The sequence below is a fragment of the Xiphias gladius genome, unplaced genomic scaffold (assembly GCF_016859285.1).
Source record: "Xiphias gladius isolate SHS-SW01 ecotype Sanya breed wild unplaced genomic scaffold, ASM1685928v1 HiC_scaffold_836, whole genome shotgun sequence".
Taxonomy (NCBI): Eukaryota; Metazoa; Chordata; class Actinopteri; order Istiophoriformes; family Xiphiidae; genus Xiphias; species Xiphias gladius.
In genome coordinates this window covers 1,457-21,368 of record NW_024402559.1, presented here as the reverse complement: position 1 = coordinate 21,368, position 19,912 = coordinate 1,457, and the positions used below count along the sequence as shown (strand labels likewise).

Genomic DNA, 19,912 nt, shown 5'->3' with positions numbered 1-19,912 from the left:
ATCTGACAGGTTGCTTAACTCTTTGAAATTTAGGTTGTAGATGGAAAACAGCAGCTTCTTCCTGTTTTGTGCCATGAACTCAACAAATCCTCCAAACCAACTTCAAGATATGTTGCTTTTTGATCTGAGCTGTTAAAGGTCATTTAAAATGGTTATAAGTGACTTCACAGATGGTTTTGGTTTGGTTAAGTTGAAACACAAAACGGTTAAAGATTAGAGGACACCTGTGGTCATGGAGAAAAAAACACAAGTGATGCTGACAACAGGAAACGGGATACAAACAGAAGCCTCCCATGTCAAAGTCAAACACGTTGTATGTCCGACCATCCACCTCACATCCTCTCCAACATGTTTTGAAGCATTATAATGATGTGACACTTCTTCTCCCTTTGCTTCTGAGAGACAACACTTGTAATACACACCGACACAAGAGATCCTTGCCAGCTAAATATGAACATAGATCATTTTAGGCATTTAACAAACCAGTGCTGTCGTTTTTCTGTGGAAGACGATCTCCATAAAGCATCGGTTTTTCTGCCATATCTGACCCAGTGACACTGAATGTAAAGCAGGGAGCGTTGCTGATATCGTATTCACCTTGTGAGTTTGTCTGTTCGGTCATCATGGCTAAATGTGGTCCTGGAAACACCTATTAAAGTGGGAAAAACTACAGAGGCGGTTTTGAGTACTTTGGCAGGTATCTGTCTGAACAGATGTTGTCACTGTGATTGCCTCACAACCGTGCGAGATTCAGTCATGAAACTTTACAGGTGTGTGGCTGCGAACACAATGAAGGCGGAGTCTGAAGATGGGTGTGGTCCGACCCATGAGTACCGGCTACTCGTGTAATAATGTACTAATGACCACTGAGCACTCATGGGTCTGAACTTCAACATGTTGACGGGCATCGTGGCCGGTATGATCCCATCGCAAGATGGTCTGTAGTTGAACTGAGTGATCATTGTGGAGGATGTGGTTTGTGGTCCTGTTGAGCTGTGTTTCCATTATACAGAGCGCTGTTTCAGTTACCCTGCCCTCACTGATATCAATGGGGTGGACTCAATAATAGTATAATGAAATACAGTTCAACAGCAGCACAAACTACAAATCTGATCATAAAGGTCAGTCTCTTCAGAAACTGAACATTACAAAGTTCATGAATGTCGCATTTATTGCAGTACTGTCGTATTAGACTTGGTTAGGTTTAGCTAGGTGTACCTAATAAACTGGCAGGTGAGTGTATACACTGTACATGTCAGAACTGCAGCATGCACCGTATGAAGAGAGAAAACGCACATTGCTTAGCAGACTTTCCAGCCTGGCTGAAAATCAGTTTTGTTAGACACTGATAACAGGCTAAATTTATGTGAAATCATGATGGTGTGCAAAGACAGAACGGCTGCATCCTTAAACGTTGTGGACACATGAAGGGAGATTTTCCCTGGCCGTTTTCTTCCAGTTGAATGTTAGGAACCTTTTCAGCACAGGTTGCCGTGAGAACCAGCTTTGATGATGATGACATAATGATGGAACAGAATGTTGTCTCAGTGACAGAAGTATGATCAGCATTAAGCTTCATCATTTCAGTCAGTTCAACTTTGTTTGTCGGCGCATTAACTTGAAGAAAACCTTCAACCATTTCGCCTAGTCGCAGTTGTTATTCACTGACATTCGACACAAAACATCGCTGACATCGCGTGACTTGGAGTGACCTTCTGGTATGTTGATTACATTTTCCACATGACACTTGTTCAAGCTTTCAAGAGCATTTGATTGCAATGTAGATATAAAATCACATTTTGTCAACCCAGTATTTAATTCCACTTGGGCGACAACTAGTGCAGGTGAGAACGGCAGATTGTTTTTCAGACCTAACGGTGAAAACAGACATAAATAGATAAGCAGATACAGTGTATTAGTAACACGACGCGAAATTATTTGAGCAGGGATGGGATCATGAATTCATCAAGAGCAGGCCCGTATCAGATTGGTGGGAGGAGTAAAGGATGTTTTCATGTTCGTTAGTATTAGTTTTATTATGTGTTTTTACATAGTTTACGGTGTGGGTTCATTTTTGATTAACGATTACAATAAATATGTAGATATATTTAAGGAGTAACAGTAGCAGTAGAAGTGAGCAATATTTATAGGTCTGCAATGTAGATTTATGTGGTTGAAGCTTTAGTTTTAGTGTTTTTGGTGGATTTTTAAGATTAAGATGACAGATGATTGGTTGATCCTGACAGAGCTTGATGAATGGCCTCCCTGCCTGTAAACTTTTTTGCTATGTACATGGGTACTGGCTGTCAGGCTCTGTGAGATGAGACGTGGCTTTGTGTGTCTAAATTCCTTCTTTTTTACTCTCCTCTCAGGTGTGAGAAATCAACAGAAGATTTCATCTTTCGCCATGGCTGAAAACCCGGGCCTTGAGGTCGTCATAGGAGACCTGATTTCCTCCGCCTCTTCAAATTACGAGGTGCAGGAACTCCTGGGGAGTGGCGTCTATGGACTGGTCACCCAATGCAGGAAGTTATCCACCAATGAAACGGTGGCTTTAAAAATCTTCCAAAGCAAGAGCTGCATTGAGGAAGCAAAGGGAGAGGTGCAACACAAATTCTGTCTATCAACATCGGACTTGAATAATTCTTCAAAAACACATTGCATTTACGTCAAATCTCTCTCTAACATCTCCTATGATCCCAGGAGGCTATCCTTAAAAAGATGAAAGAGCTCGACTCAGACAAGTTTAACATCATCAGATGGAACGACTCCTTCACCTACAAGGGACATTACTGTCTTGAGTTTGAGAAACTGGACATAAACCTGCTTGAATTCCTGCATAGGAGCCAGCATCAGTCTCTTGCGTTGAAGGAGATCCGCCCCATTATGCAACAGGTTTGTTTTTGTGATACTGCACTTGGTACACAAATTGCATTGTAGGGTGAAGGGTGTATTTGATCTCTAAAGTGCATGTATTACATTTTTTTTCAAAATCCCCGTTGCAACTTCCATCAAAATACATCTGTCTTCTTAAACTGCAAGTGGCGATAAAATAAACATTTTTTGTTTTGTAAAATAACAAATGATGAAAGATTTTTTACTATGTTAAGACAAGAAATCTCCCTAAAGACTAGAGATGGTAGATAGTGGTGGATAAATGCACATCTTCAGTTCTTCCAGTCATCATCTTTAGTGTGTACTATCACTGAGGCTTCACATGTTGGTCTATCTCAAAACTATCTGTGGGAAATAGGGGTTTTAACTGTTCATATCATTTAATGCACAAGTGTGGAAATGTATGACAAAAAGTGTAGTATATTTTGTTGTAGGTGTGTAAAAAAATACACATTTTGTATTTCTTATCGCTGCATTATCATTGTGGAAAAACATGCATGGATGGACACGTGTTGTCTTAGGTTTTGTTGTCGTAATTAACACCGCAGTACAGTTGATTGTAGCTGTTATTCGTGATTTCAGCTGGCTGCAGCCTTCGAGTTTCTGTGGAGCGCAAGGATCGTTCATGCAGATTTAAAGCCCGAAAATATCATGATGGTGGACCATTTAAGGCAGCCACTGAGAGTGAAAGTCATCGACTTTGGCTTAGCTCTTACTGATTTCGAGGCACAGACGGGCGTGACTCTTCAGACCCAATGGTACAGGTAAGTAACTGACAGCACATCTGTATATCTGGGACAGCTGTGTCAGAAAGGCTATCACATTAAACAAGTCCTGTACTCTGGCATCTCAGGTTTTTATTCAGGCGTATGTTTCACCAAGCCATTGTAATTGAAGAAACTGACAGTAAAATGTTGACAGTAAGCAGGAGTTTACTTGTCTACTTCTTAGTTAGTCTTCTTAACCTTGGTAATATGTTGGTGTTTCTCTTCTTCTAAGGTCTCCAGAGATCCTGCTGGGAGCTCCCTTCGACGAGGCTATTGATGTATGGTCTCTGGGCTGCATTGCTGCTGAAATGCTCCTGGGCGTTCCACTTTTCCCTGGCAATGATGAATATGACATGGTCAGCATTACACAGTGTCACACATAAAACACAACAAACATGTCAATTTCAGCCATAGTGTCTATGTATATATCCTTTTTTTTTAAACTGCACATTGGGTTAGAATAGTGAGCGATAAGCTATATTCCAGTGCTTGATTTCTAGCAATTTATTAAGATCTTTTATTGAGACAAACAATGAGTCAAGCCAGAGACACTTTATCTGTATGTTTGATTGATAAAAGTGCAAATTCACACATATTGCCTGATCACCAAAGATCAGTATGCTTCAACATTTGTCTTTTGCTCACAGATGAGACATATCGTTTACACGGTTGGATATCCACCAGACCTTTTGCTGAATGCTGGACTGTATACGCAACAGTTTTTCAAAGCAAAATATTCAAAGGTGGAACCTCACACGTGGAGATTTAAGGTAAGATTATTTGGCCGTCATTTAGCTGTGTTTATAGCTGTCCAAATTTATGTGTCTTTCCCCAGTGCCATTCACTGCATTTGGAGCAAATAGCTAACTGAAACACTTTCTTTTTTTTAGTCAACACTTGAAGCGAGAAATTTAACTTTCGCCCCGCGCACCGTTACCAGCCTGGATGATCTCATGACGGTAGAAGATCTCTTTTGGTTTTATAACTCAAATATGAGCACATATAAGAAAAATGTTCAGATTTTCTTATTCTTTTGTTTCCCTCTGATCCTGTACAAGGCGCCTCATAAGCTCTCAGGAGAAGATGCTGGTGCTGATGAATGTGACCGGGCAAGTTTTGTCAACCTGCTAACACGGATGTTGACGGTGGATGCGACTGAAAGAATTACACCGAACCAAATTCTTCAGCATCCATTTATAACGATGAGCCACATTGTCGGTACATTCGACAACAGCCCCCAGTAAGTGTGTGTTCAAGTGCTGTGTGTATCTCTGTGCTAATGGATATAGATATAGATATAGATATAGATATAGATGAAGTGCTTTGGCTCATCAGTTGGTTTTTTTGCAGCGTGAAATCAAGTGTTGAGCTGATGAGCATCTGTCAGTGTCTGAGCTCGGCTGACAGTGTTCCCAACGAGGACAACTCTGCTGGGCTGAACCAGAAGGAGCATCCCTTCCTCCAGTGCACCACCGTCAGCGGGGAAAACGGTGCAGCAAAAAAAAGAAAAAGGAAGGCTGATGACGATCCAGAGTGTGGCAACAGGTAGGTGTTTGAAATATCTCCCTGTATTGATTATTCAATATTGAAGAAGAACAGTTCAACATTTGAGTACATATTCCCATTTGGTTTTGTTGCCGAGAGTTCAATGAGAAAAATGATACCGCTCTCATTAACTATGGAGCTAGAGCTGACGAAGGCTAGTCAACATTCAGAGATCCACAGTTAATGCACAGACATGAGAGTGGTATCGATCTTAAAATCTTACTCTCGGCAAGAAAAGCAAAAAATGTGAAACTACTGCTTTAAGATCCAAGAAATTTAAACATTTATTTTTTGATTGACATCAAAGCCCAGGGACCTCCCGAGCAAGGAAAAGGAGGAGCGAATGCCTGGCAGCCACGCTCGAAAGGACAAGTGGGAAAATGAGCGCAGCAAAGTCATCGCTGCAAAAAAGAAAAAGGAAGGCTGATGACGATGCAGAGTGTGGCAACAGGTAGGTGTTTGAAATATCTCCCTGTATCGATTATTCAATATTGAAGAAGAACAGTTCAACATTTGAGTACATATTCCCATTTGGTTTTGTTGCCGAGAGTTCAATGAGAAAAATGATACCGCTCTCATTAACTATGGAGCTAGAGCTGACGAAGGCTAGTCAACATTCAGAGATCCACAGTTAATGCACAGACATGAGAGTGGTATCGATCTTAAAATCTTACTCTCGGCAAGAAAAGCAAAAAATGTGAAACTACTGCTTTAAGATCCAAGAAATTTAAACATTTATTTTTTGATTGACATCAAAGCCCAGGGACCTCCCAAGCAAGGAAAAGGAGGAGCGAATGCCTGGCAGCCACGCTCAAAAGGACAACTGGGAAAATGAGCGCAGCAAACACATCGCTGCAAAAAAGAAAGAGGGATGATGCTGATCTGTGCATAACCTCAGATGACGACTCCCCTGCAAAGAAGAAGAGAAGCATGAACCTCAACAAACAACTTGAGGCCAGTGTCAAAAGTAAGTTCACCTATGGCACTTGTGATCAATTTATTTTCAATCAACTATCGTCTCATCTGTTGTATGATAAAATGTCATGATGGCTCTTAATGGAAAAAAAAAATTTGACCCATTCCCAGAATTGCTCATTAAGATTTGACATAGGGAGGTATTTGATGGGAATAAATCACAATCATGTATCATGTATGATGAGATAGTTTACCAGTATTATCTTGGTGACCAAACAAACGCCCTTTTTTTAGAACTACTCAACTTCCCAGAAGGGACCCAGTCCGATCCACTAAAGAAGAGGAAAAGGGACGATGAAGAGGCTTCAGGCTCTGACAAAACCTCCCCAGGAAAGAGAAGGAAGGGGAGTCTGGATGGAGGACAAGGGTGAACTTACCCAGCAGAGAAGGCCACTTAAAACAGTGATTGTTCCAGTCAGACTAAACACTGACAAAACTGAAGTGACCAAATCGAAGACTGAAGCACTCAATTTTTATTTCATTTGTTCTTTTCCACTCCTTTAATCATTTTCATTCATTTTTCCTTTCCTTTAACATTTTTTAAACTACTTGATTAAGCAATAAAAAAAATATGAAGTGAAGAATGTTTTTTTTTAAATTTAAAACCATCTAAAACCATATAAAACCAGTAACCTGGGCACATTATCCTCTTCTGCCTAAACCTTTTAAGGGGCTAATACCCACTACTCAATACAGTTTCCTAGATCAACTGCGAGATTACTTTGCTTATAATAATATTTTTTTAGCCTTCACAGAATTTAGGCCACTTCACATCACTTACACTGAATGAACCAAAGTGCAAAATGAACATTTAAGTTGTTATTCTTGTTGATCGAATCACAAAGCTTGACACCGTTGATCATATTTTACTCAGCTTCGCGTGTGGAACACACCGTAGGGAGTCGGCACCGATATCCACGGTAGACAAAAGGGTGTGAAAAACCACCCTTGGGTAGGGGGTGTTTCCTCAGGTATAAATGCTTAGTTCTACGCATGCTTGGGGTCTTTCTTCATTTTCTTTGAAAATAAAAACATTGTCGGCCCACAGAAGTCTCTATTTCATTCTTCACCAGCAGCAGAGAATTTGCGTAACACAAGTTCACAGGTCTAATTTTCCTCTCACCTCAATAACACCTGATACCGCGGACGCTCAGATCCACTCGGATCCATTCAGATCCCCCCGGTATTGGATATATTGATATACAGTCAGTTACAAGACCAGCAGCAGTAAAATGACGCCTGACCCAACGCGATTAGACAGAGCAGAAACCCAACTCGGTGCCGGGTCGGGTCTTGTTTCTTCAGAACCAAATGGACCCGTGAAGACCTCCACTATGAAGTTATTATTTCACTCAATGTTTCTCTGCCTCCATCATCTGACAGGTTGCTTAACTCTTTGAAATTTAGGTTGTAGATTCTTGTTGATTGAAGCACAAAGCTTGACACTGTCGATCATATTTTACTCAGCTTTACATAACTGTTTCCAAATCAATGTTGACAAATACATAACTAACCCTTTTATGTTGTGACAATGCTGTGGTAAAGGTCTGGCTAGGTTTAGGTAGAAAAACAACTTGGTTAAGTTCAGGGAAAGATCATGGTTTGGGTTAAAATAAGTACTTTGTCATGGTTACCATAATAAACCTGTGGTTAAGGTCATAGAAAGATTGTTTTTACTGTTAAAAGGAACAACAGCAGTCTCATCTTAAAGTCCAGTGTTTTGTGTGCAGCAACATGATGATCTATCAATAAAGTCAATCAGTAAACAAGTAACCACAGTGGAAATAAAGAGCAGCAATATAATAATGATTATAATGATAACAATAATAATAATGGCCTAAGAATGAATAAACGGTCACAGAAACCTGAATAATTCTCTTCAAAGACAAATGTATGTAAATATTGTAAAGTCCTATTTCCACCTCCTGCACCAACAATAAAACATTCTGTAGCCAACTGGGCCATAAATAAACAAAAGACAATATTTTAAACTCTTTAATATCTGTAAAACAAATTCCAAAAAAAACCTGTCATTTAATAGTATAAATCTTGTAGGCTGCTGATTTTCCAAAAATAAGCTCAGCTTCAGTTCCCTCGTCAGAACAAAGGTCCAGTGAGCTGTCAAGTTCACAGGTCTAATTTTCCTTTCCCACACAGTCCCAAGACCAGCGGCAGTAAAATGACTTGTCCCAACCCAATAAGACTGAATAGAATTTGGACCCAACCCAACCCAACTCGGTGCCGGGTCAGGTCTTGTTTCTTCAGAACCAAATGGACCCGTGAAGACCTCCACTATGAAGTTATTATTTCACTCAATGTTTCTCTGCCTCCATCATCTGACAGGTTGCTTAACTCTTTGAAATTTAGGTTGTAGATTCTTGTTGATTGAAGCACAAAGCTTGACACTGTCGATCATATTTTACTCAGCTTTACATAACTGTTTCCAAATCAATGTTGACAAATACATAACTAACCCTTTTATGTTGTGACAATGCTGTGGTAAAGGTCTGGCTAGGTTTAGGTAGAAAAACAACTTGGTTAAGTTCAGGGAAAGATCATGGTTTGGGTTAAAATAAGTACTTTGTCATGGTTACCATAATAAACCTGTGGTTAAGGTCATAGAAAGATTGTTTTTACTGTTAAAAGGAACAACAGCAGTCTCATCTTAAAGTCCAGTGTTTTGTGTGCAGCAACATGATGATCTATCAATAAAGTCAATCAGTAAACAAGTAACCACAGTGGAAATAAAGAGCAGCAATATAATAATGATTATAATGATAACAATAATAATAATGGCCTAAGAATGAATAAACGGTCACAGAAACCTGAATAATTCTCTTCAAAGACAAATGTATGTAAATATTGTAAAGTCCTATTTCCACCTCCTGCACCAACAATAAAACATTCTGTAGCCAACTGGGCCATAAATAGACAAAAGACAATATTTTAAACTCTTTAATATCTGTAAAACAAATTCCAAAAAAAACCTGTCATTTAATAGTATAAATCTTGTAGGCTGCTGATTTTTCTAAAATAAGCTCAGCTTCAGTTCCCTCGTCAGAACAAAGGTCCAGTGAGCTGTCAAGTTCACAGGTCTAATTTTCCTTTCCCACACAGTCCCAAGACCAAAAAAAAAAATGACTTGTCCCAACCCAATAAGACTGAATAGAATTTGGACCCAACCCAACCCAACTCGGTGCCGGGTCAGGTCTTGTTTCTTCAGAACCAAATGAACCCGTGAAGACCTCCTCTATGAAGTTATTATTTCACTCAATGTTTCTCTGCCTCCATCATCTGACAGGTTGCTTAACTCTTTGAAATTTAGGTTGTAGATGGAAAACAGCAGCTTCTTCCTGTTTTGTGCCATGAACTCAACAAATCCTCCAAACCAACTTCAAGATATGTTGCTTTTTGATCTGAGCTGTTAAAGGTCATTTAAAATGGTTATAAGTGACTTCACAGATGGTTTTGGTTTGGTTAAGTTGAAACACAAAACGGTTAAAGATTAGAGGACACCTGTGGTCATGGAGAAAAAAACACAAGTGATGCTGACAACAGGAAACGGGATACAAACAGAAGCCTCCCATGTCAAAGTCAAACACGTTGTATGTCCGACCATCCACCTCACATCCTCTCCAACATGTTTTGAAGCATTATAATGATGTGACACTTCTTCTCCCTTTGCTTCTGAGAGACAACACTTGTAATACACACCGACACAAGAGATCCTTGCCAGCTAAATATGAACATAGATCATTTTAGGCATTTAACAAACCAGTGCTGTCGTTTTTCTGTGGAAGACGATCTCCATAAAGCATCGGTTTTTCTGCCATATCTGACCCAGTGACACTGAATGTAAAGCAGGGAGCGTTGCTGATATCGTATTCACCTTGTGAGTTTGTCTGTTCGGTCATCATGGCTAAATGTGGTCCTGGAAACACCTATTAAAGTGGGAAAAACTACAGAGGCGGTTTTGAGTACTTTGGCAGGTATCTGTCTGAACAGATGTTGTCACTGTGATTGCCTCACAACCGTGCGAGATTCAGTCATGAAACTTTACAGGTGTGTGGCTGCGAACACAATGAAGGCGGAGTCTGAAGATGGGTGTGGTCCGACCCATGAGTACCGGCTACTCGTGTAATAATGTACTAATGACCACTGAGCACTCATGGGTCTGAACTTCAACATGTTGACGGGCATCGTGGCCGGTATGATCCCATCGCAAGATGGTCTGTAGTTGAACTGAGTGATCATTGTGGAGGATGTGGTTTGTGGTCCTGTTGAGCTGTGTTTCCATTATACAGAGCGCTGTTTCAGTTACCCTGCCCTCACTGATATCAATGGGGTGGACTCAATAATAGTATAATGAAATACAGTTCAACAGCAGCACAAACTACAAATCTGATCATAAAGGTCAGTCTCTTCAGAAACTGAACATTACAAAGTTCATGAATGTCGCATTTATTGCAGTACTGTCGTATTAGACTTGGTTAGGTTTAGCTAGGTGTACCTAATAAACTGGCAGGTGAGTGTATACACTGTACATGTCAGAACTGCAGCATGCACCGTATGAAGAGAGAAAACGCACATTGCTTAGCAGACTTTCCAGCCTGGCTGAAAATCAGTTTTGTTAGACACTGATAACAGGCTAAATTTATGTGAAATCATGATGGTGTGCAAAGACAGAACGGCTGCATCCTTAAACGTTGTGGACACATGAAGGGAGATTTTCCCTGGCCGTTTTCTTCCAGTTGAATGTTAGGAACCTTTTCAGCACAGGTTGCCGTGAGAACCAGCTTTGATGATGATGACATAATGATGGAACAGAATGTTGTCTCAGTGACAGAAGTATGATCAGCATTAAGCTTCATCATTTCAGTCAGTTCAACTTTGTTTGTCGGCGCATTAACTTGAAGAAAACCTTCAACCATTTCGCCTAGTCGCAGTTGTTATTCACTGACATTCGACACAAAACATCGCTGACATCGCGTGACTTGGAGTGACCTTCTGGTATGTTGATTACATTTTCCACATGACACTTGTTCAAGCTTTCAAGAGCATTTGATTGCAATGTAGATATAAAATCACATTTTGTCAACCCAGTATTTAATTCCACTTGGGCGACAACTAGTGCAGGTGAGAACGGCAGATTGTTTTTCAGACCTAACGGTGAAAACAGACATAAATAGATAAGCAGATACAGTGTATTAGTAACACGACGCAAAATTATTTGAGCAGGGATGGGATCATGAATTCATCAAGAGCAGGCCCGTATCAGATTGGTGGGAGGAGTAAAGGATGTTTTCATGTTCGTTAGTATTAGTTTTATTATGTGTTTTTACATAGTTTACGGTGTGGGTTCATTTTTGATTAACGATTACAATAAATATGTAGATATATTTAAGGAGTAACAGTAGCAGTAGAAGTGAGCAATATTTATAGGTCTGCAATGTAGATTTATGTGGTTGAAGCTTTAGTTTTAGTGTTTTTGGTGGATTTTTAAGATTAAGATGACAGATGATTGGTTGATCCTGACAGAGCTTGATGAATGGCCTCCCTGCCTGTAAACTTTTTTGCTATGTACATGGGTACTGGCTGTCAGGCTCTGTGAGATGAGACGTGGCTTTGTGTGTCTAAATTCCTTCTTTTTTACTCTCCTCTCAGGTGTGAGAAATCAACAGAAGATTTCATCTTTCGCCATGGCTGAAAACCCGGGCCTTGAGGTCGTCATAGGAGACCTGATTTCCTCCGCCTCTTCAAATTACGAGGTGCAGGAACTCCTGGGGAGTGGCGTCTATGGACTGGTCACCCAATGCAGGAAGTTATCCACCAATGAAACGGTGGCTTTAAAAATCTTCCAAAGCAAGAGCTGCATTGAGGAAGCAAAGGAAGAGGTGCAACACAAATTCTGTCTATCAACATCGGACTTGAATAATTCTTCAAAAACACATTGCATTTACGTCAAATCTCTCTCTAACATCTCCTATGATCCCAGGAGGCTATCCTTAAAAAGATGAAAGAGCTCGACTCAGACAAGTTTAACATCATCAGATGGAACGACTCCTTCACCTACAAGGGACATTACTGTCTTGAGTTTGAGAAACTGGACATAAACCTGCTTGAATTCCTGCATAGGAGCCAGCATCAGTCTCTTGCGTTGAAGGAGATCCGCCCCATTATGCAACAGGTTTGTTTTTGTGATACTGCACTTGGTACACAAATTGCATTGTAGGGTGAAGGGTGTATTTGATCTCTAAAGTGCATGTATTACATTTTTTTTCAAAATCCCCGTTGCAACTTCCATCAAAATACATCTGTCTTCTTAAACTGCAAGTGGCGATAAAATAAACATTTTTTGTTTTGTAAAATAACAAATGATGAAAGATTTTTTACTATGTTAAGACAAGAAATCTCCCTAAAGACTAGAGATGGTAGATAGTGGTGGATAAATGCACATCTTCAGTTCTTCCAGTCATCATCTTTAGTGTGTACTATCACTGAGGCTTCACATGTTGGTCTATCTCAAAACTATCTGTGGGAAATAGGGGTTTTAACTGTTCATATCATTTAATGCACAAGTGTGGAAATGTATGACAAAAAGTGTAGTATATTTTGTTGTAGGTGTGTAAAAAAATACACATTTTGTATTTCTTATCGCTGCATTATCATTGTGGAAAAACATGCATGGATGGACACGTGTTGTCTTAGGTTTTGTTGTCGTAATTAACACCGCAGTACAGTTGATTGTAGCTGTTATTCGTGATTTCAGCTGGCTGCAGCCTTCGAGTTTCTGTGGGCGCAAGGATCGTTCATGCAGATTTAAAGCCCGAAAATATCATGATGGTGGACCATTTAAGGCAGCCACTGAGAGTGAAAGTCATCGACTTTGGCTTAGCTCTTACTGATTTCGAGGCACAGACAGGCGTGACTCTTCAGACCCAATGGTACAGGTAAGTAACTGACAGCACATCTGTATATCTGGGACAGCTGTGTCAGAAAGGCTATCACATTAAACAAGTCCTGTACTCTGGCATCTCAGGTTTTTATTCAGGCGTATGTTTCACCAAGCCATTGTAATTGAAGAAACTGACAGTAAAATGTTGACAGTAAGCAGGAGTTTACTTGTCTACTTCTTAGTTAGTCTTCTTAACCTTGGTAATATGTTGGTGTTTCTCTTCTTCTAAGGTCTCCAGAGATCCTGCTGGGAGCTCCCTTCGACGAGGCTATTGATGTATGGTCTCTGGGCTGCATTGCTGCTGAAATGCTCCTGGGCGTTCCACTTTTCCCTGGCAATGATGAATATGACATGGTCAGCATTACACAGTGTCACACATAAACACAACAAACATGTCAATTTCAGCCATAGTGTCTATGTATATATCCTTTTTTTTTTTAAACTGCACATTGGGTTAGAATAGTGAGCGATAAGCTATATTCCAGTGCTTGATTTCTAGCAATTTATTAAGATCTTTTATTGAGACAAACAATGAGTCAAGCCAGAGACACTTTATCTGTATGTTTGATTGATAAAAGTGCAAATTCACACATATTGCCTGATCACCAAAGATCAGTATGCTTCAACATTTGTCTTTTGCTCACAGATGAGACATATCGTTTACACGGTTGGATATCCACCAGACCTTTTGCTGAATGCTGGACTGTATACGCAACAGTTTTTCAAAGCAAAATATTCAAAGGTGGAACCTCACACGTGGAGATTTAAGGTAAGATTATTTGGCCGTCATTTAGCTGTGTTTATAGCTGTCCAAATTTATGTGTCTTTCCCCAGTGCCATTCACTGCATTTGGAGCAAATAGCTAACTGAAACACTTTCTTTTTTTTAGTCAACACTTGAAGCGAGAAATTTAACTTTCGCCCCGCGCACCGTTACCAGCCTGGATGATCTCATGACGGTAGAAGATCTCTTTTGGTTTTATAACTCAAATATGAGCACATATAAGAAAAATGTTCAGATTTTCTTATTCTTTTGTTTCCCTCTGATCCTGTACAAGGCGCCTCATAAGCTCTCAGGAGAAGATGCTGGTGCTGATGAATGTGACCGGGCAAGTTTTGTCAACCTGCTAACACGGATGTTGACGGTGGATGCGACTGAAAGAATTACACCGAACCAAATTCTTCAGCATCCATTTATAACGATGAGCCACATTGTCGGTACATTCGACAACAGCCCCCAGTAAGTGTGTGTTCAAGTGCTGTGTGTATCTCTGTGCTAATGGATATAGATATAGATATAGATATAGATATAGATGAAGTGCTTTGGCTCATCAGTTGGTTTTTTTGCAGCGTGAAATCAAGTGTTGAGCTGATGAGCATCTGTCAGTGTCTGAGCTCGGCTGACAGTGTTCCCAACGAGGACAACTCTGCTGGGCTGAACCAGAAGGAGCATCCCTTCCTCCAGTGCACCACCGTCAGCGGGGAAAACGGTGCAGCAAAAAAAAGAAAAAGGAAGGCTGATGACGATCCAGAGTGTGGCAACAGGTAGGTGTTTGAAATATCTCCCTGTATCGATTATTCAATATTGAAGAAGAACAGTTCAACATTTGAGTACATATTCCCATTTGGTTTTGTTGCCGAGAGTTCAATGAGAAAAATGATACCGCTCTCATTAACTATGGAGCTAGAGCTGACGAAGGCTAGTCAACATTCAGAGATCCACAGTTAATGCACAGACATGAGAGTGGTATCGATCTTAAAATCTTACTCTCGGCAAGAAAAGCAAAAAATGTGAAACTACTGCTTTAAGATCCAAGAAATTTAAACATTTATTTTTTGATTGACATCAAAGCCCAGGGACCTCCCGAGCAAGGAAAAGGAGGAGCGAATGCCTGGCAGCCACGCTCAAAAGGACAACTGGGAAAATGAGCGCAGCAAACACATCGCTGCAAAAAAGAAAGAGGGATGATGCTGATCTGTGCATAACCTCAGATGACGACTCCCCTGCAAAGAAGAAGAGAAGCATGAACCTCAACAAACAACTTGAGGCCAGTGTCAAAAGTAAGTTCACCTATGGCACTTGTGATCAATTTATTTTCAATCAACTATCGTCTCATCTGTTGTATGATAAAATGTCATGATGGCTCTTAATGGAAAAAAAAAATTTGACCCATTCCCAGAATTGCTCATTAAGATTTGACATAGGGAGGTATTTGATGGGAATAAATCACAATCATGTATCATGTATGATGAGATAGTTTACCAGTATTATCTTGGTGACCAAACAAACGCCCTTTTTTTAGAACTACTCAACTTCCCAGAAGGGACCCAGTCCGATCCACTAAAGAAGAGGAAAAGGGACGATGAAGAGGCTTCAGGCTCTGACAAAACCTCCCCAGGAAAGAGAAGGAAGGGGAGTCTGGATGGAGGACAAGGGTGAACTTACCCAGCAGAGAAGGCCACTTAAAACAGTGATTGTTCCAGTCAGACTAAACACTGACAAAACTGAAGTGACCAAATCGAAGACTGAAGCACTCAATTTTTATTTCATTTGTTCTTTTCCACTCCTTTAATCATTTTCATTCATTTTTCCTTTCCTTTAACATTTTTTAAACTACTTGATTAAGCAATAAAAAAAATATGAAGTGAAGAATGTTTTTTTAAATTTAAAACCATCTAAAACCATATAAAACCAGTAACCTGGGCACATTATCCTCTTCTGCCTAAACCTTTTAAGGGGCTAATACCCACTACTCAATACAGTTTCCTAGATCAACTGCGAGATTACTTTGCTTATAATAATATTTTTTTAGCCTTCACAGAATTTAGGCCACTTCACATCACTTACACTGAATGAACCAAAGTGCAAAATGAACATTTAAGTTGTTATTCTTGTTGATCGAATCACAAAGCTTGACACCGTTGATCATATTTTACTCAGCTTCGCGTGTGGAACACACCGTAGGGAGTCGGCACCGATATCCACGGTAGACAAAAGGGTGTGAAAAACCACCCTTGGGTAGGGGGTGTTTCCTCAGGTATAAATGCTTAGTTCTACGCATGCTTGGGGTCTTTCTTCATTTTCTTTGAAAATAAAAACATTGTCGGCCCACAGAAGTCTCTATTTCATTCTTCACCAGCAGCAGAGAATTTGCGTAACACAAGTTCACAGGTCTAATTTTCCTCTCACCTCAATAACACCTGATACAGCGGACGCTCAGATCCACTCGGATCCATTCAGATCCCCCCGGTATTGGATATATTGATATACAGTCAGTTACAAGACCAGCAGCAGTAAAATGACGCCTGACCCAACGCGATTAGACAGAGCAGAAACCCAACTCGGTGCCGGGTCGGGTCTTGTTTCTTCAGAACCAAATGGACCCGTGAAGACCTCGAGTATGAAGTTATTATTTCACTCAATGTTTCTCTGTATCCATCATCTGACAGGTTGCTTAACTCTTTGAAATTTAGGTTGTAGATGGAAAACAGCAGCTTCTTCCTGTTTTGTGCCATGAACTCAACAAATCCTCCAAACCAACTTCAAGATATGTTGCTTTTTGATCTGAGCTGTTAAAGGTAATTTAAAATGGTTATAAGTGACTTCACAGATGGTTTAGGTTTGGTTAAATTGAAACACAAAACGGTTAAAGATTAGAGGACACCTGTGGTCATGGAGAAAAAAACACAAGTGATGCTGACAACAGGAAACGGGATGCAAACAGAAGCCTCCCATGTCAAAGTCAAACACGTTGTTTGTCCGACCATCCACCTCACATCCTCTCCAACATGCTTTGAAGCATTATAGCAACGTGACACTAATTTTCAGGTTAATATGAACATAGATCATTTTAGGCAGTTAACAAACCAGTGCTATCGTTTTTCTATGGAAGACGATCTCCATAAAGCATTGGTTTTTCTGCCATATCCCAGGTTAACTTTAATTGTTATGATGTGAGACCAGCGCTGCTCAGTGGCCTGGTGGCTCTGCTGAGGCCTGCTAAAGAAGAAGTAAAGCCACACCAGATCACAGAAGGTGACACTTTGGTTTGGATGTCTGTTATTTATTAATTTTTTTAAAAGTCTAGCAAATTAAAGTAAACTGTCTTTCCAAAGACGGATACAGTGACCCCTTTAGACTTATCAGTGATAAGAAGTGAATTTCCGTTAGGAAACTCAGACCACACGAGTTATTTTGATGGTGTCTTCCCTAATCTTCTCTCAACTTCTGAAACAGACAACACCAAACTCGTTTATTAATGTCGTAGCATTTTTTCGGAGACCTAATTTGCGACATCAACAAGATGTTATCACATGTTTTGTTGACACATACAATCCCATCAGAGGCTGAGATGATCAAAACGACTGGATCTCTGCCTGTGTTTGTGCAACAAGCTGCTGCAGCTAAAGCTCTACGGTATGGTCATCAAGTAAAGAAAAAAATATTATAAGAATGAACTGCAGTATATTATGTTATCATACATTTTATTATCTCAGTGTAATAGTTTTAGTTATTGTCAGACAGTCAGACATCTATTTACATGATGTTGAATGTGTTGAAGGTCGCTGGCTGAGGAAGATCAAGAGCTTTCGTGAGCTTCTCTCTCTTGGAGTGATCCAGCATCTCCTATATGCTATGGGCAACAGAGAACACACTGATGCCCAAAAACAAGCCAGCCTTGCCTTGGAGGTACCTGCCTGTTTTGTTACACGTGCTCTTTGTGCATGTGCATACACACACACACACGTTTGATTTCCAAAGACGGTCTACTGTGCACTATGTTGATTTCTACATAGGCTGTGTAGTGATTATTTGCCACATTTAAAAAGCCACTGGGGCTGCGACTGTGAAATGTAGTAAAATACATACTTCCAATAAAATGCCAAGATTGTTCAGATTTATTATACGGTTAAATACAGCTCAATAATTTGTGTTCCAGTAAAACCCGTTGTTTTTCTTCTTACATTAAAAAAAAAAAAAAATGTTCCATGGAATGTACAAACCACAAAACTGGGTGTAAACAAAGGCTGGAGCACAGAACAAGCAGGGTCAAAAAACTGTAGAGCAGAGTTCTTCAAGTTGGAGTCTGTGTATGGACACGTTTTGGGTTGGTCACCGTCAGGGGTGTATCACAAAAATCTGGGCCCTGTATATGAGCAGTGTCAGTGGGCCCCCTTTCCTTTTTAACATATCCACTGTAACACGTGAATCAACATGTAAACACTTGCATGTTACGGTGGTTATTACGGGGTTTATTGCATACTTATGTAAGTCTGCACAATCATTTCTCATCATATTGTAATTACTGTGTGAAGCTTTCACTATGAAGAATATTATAGAAGGTCACAGTTTTTAGGTCTTCGTTATATCCGGGACGTGAGACGAAGGTGGAAAGTCATCTTACTCCTCCTCCTACACTCAGAGAGGATTCCTGTATTACCGACGACAGAATAAGATCTCACTGAACTCATATTTTATTTGCAGACTTAAGCTTGTTTGCACCAAGTACCAGCCCAGTCTGTTGCAACATAGAAGTAGCATAATAAAACTTTAGAAACTTCAAAGTACGATTCAAATACATACAAAAATTGTATCACCAGTATTAAAACCGAAAGCACAGGATATGACCCTGCAATGCTCCGAAACTGACCAACTGATACTAACTTTATGAGCTGAGCTTGTCTGAAATGCTCGGCAACATTAGAAGACCGTGACGATGGACCAGCAGCTGATCGGATGTACCAATACTAAACCATTCGGAAACAGTGACGCTAATAACTTTATTAGCTTTCTGAATTATATTTAAAATAAGAAAATCAAAATTGCAGGTAAAAAAACAAAAAACTTCAGCTTTTCAGGAAATTTCCAGGCTTTTTGACAGCCCTCCTCATGTTGGGTATCCTCACTCCTGGTTCCACCATTCCCCTCACTACAACGCCCCTGGTCAATGTTTCTCACGTAGCGCCGTATCGCTCGACATATAACATGACGTATTCATACACATGTACATACTAACGTGAATGTCTGCTGTCATTTCTGCCTATAGCACTTTGTCCGCTCATTCCCAGTTATAGAGGAACATGTGCAGAGAGTCATGGGCAGTAGGCTGTTTGCAGCCTTTATGGTAAGAATTAATAACCTACTAAATACTAGGATAGCATTGGTTAAAAGGTCAGTGTGAAAGCTGCTTGAAGGCAGTACTAACAAATCCATTCACCCTGTTTCTACAGCACAAAGCTGAGACTTTGTACATGAATCTGGACGAAGCACAAGCAGAAATCCTGCTAACTAACAAAGTTAACATCTCTGAAGGTAATGATTGTAATAAGTTCTTATCTTAAGGTTGGTCAAAAGTTTGTCTTTTCTCCCTCTCAGTTTGCTCTACTATGTGAGAATAATATATTTTTTTCTTCTTAATCTTTGCATTCCAGTTTTGGATGGTGACAACTCCGAAGGCTGACCAGAGGAACACTTAAATCATTTTAATGGTCCAGATTCTGCAAATGTTGTGTTTGTGTGTTAATAAAAGACAGTTTAAATGTTAACTTTCCTTGCCTGCCTTTTTTCATTTGTTGAATCATGAAAAAAGTTATTAATTTGAATCTTTACATATGATTCCTTAGAAAAGTACATTATATTATTATCTATGCCCAGGTTTAAGAAAGTTTTACACTGGATTGTTTTTTTTTGTTTTTTTGCTTAAACTTCATGTGGTTTTGATCAATCATATGGAGATTTTAGTATTTTTGGTTATTTTGAATATGCACTAATGAAA

At 39.9% G+C, this 19,912-nt stretch overlaps 1 protein-coding gene and 1 long non-coding RNA gene across 2 annotated transcripts; both read left to right on the top strand.

Moving 5' to 3' along the window:
* Positions 1-17,082: 17,082 nt before the first annotated feature.
* LOC120787926 lies at positions 17,083-17,719 on the top strand. Its single transcript, XR_005707114.1, has 3 exons — positions 17,083-17,172; positions 17,481-17,553; positions 17,699-17,719. It is a non-coding gene; the product is annotated as an uncharacterized LOC120787926 (long non-coding RNA).
* A 14-nt stretch (positions 17,720-17,733) lies between these two features.
* On the top strand, positions 17,734-19,611 carry LOC120787925 (armadillo-like helical domain containing protein 1). Its single transcript, XM_040123414.1, has 4 exons — positions 17,734-17,826; positions 19,184-19,261; positions 19,368-19,449; positions 19,569-19,611. Exons 1-4 carry the CDS (start codon positions 17,773-17,775, stop codon positions 19,595-19,597), a joined length of 243 nt encoding a protein of 80 aa, XP_039979348.1. The 5' UTR covers positions 17,734-17,772; the 3' UTR covers positions 19,598-19,611.
* Positions 19,612-19,912: the final 301 nt, after the last annotated feature.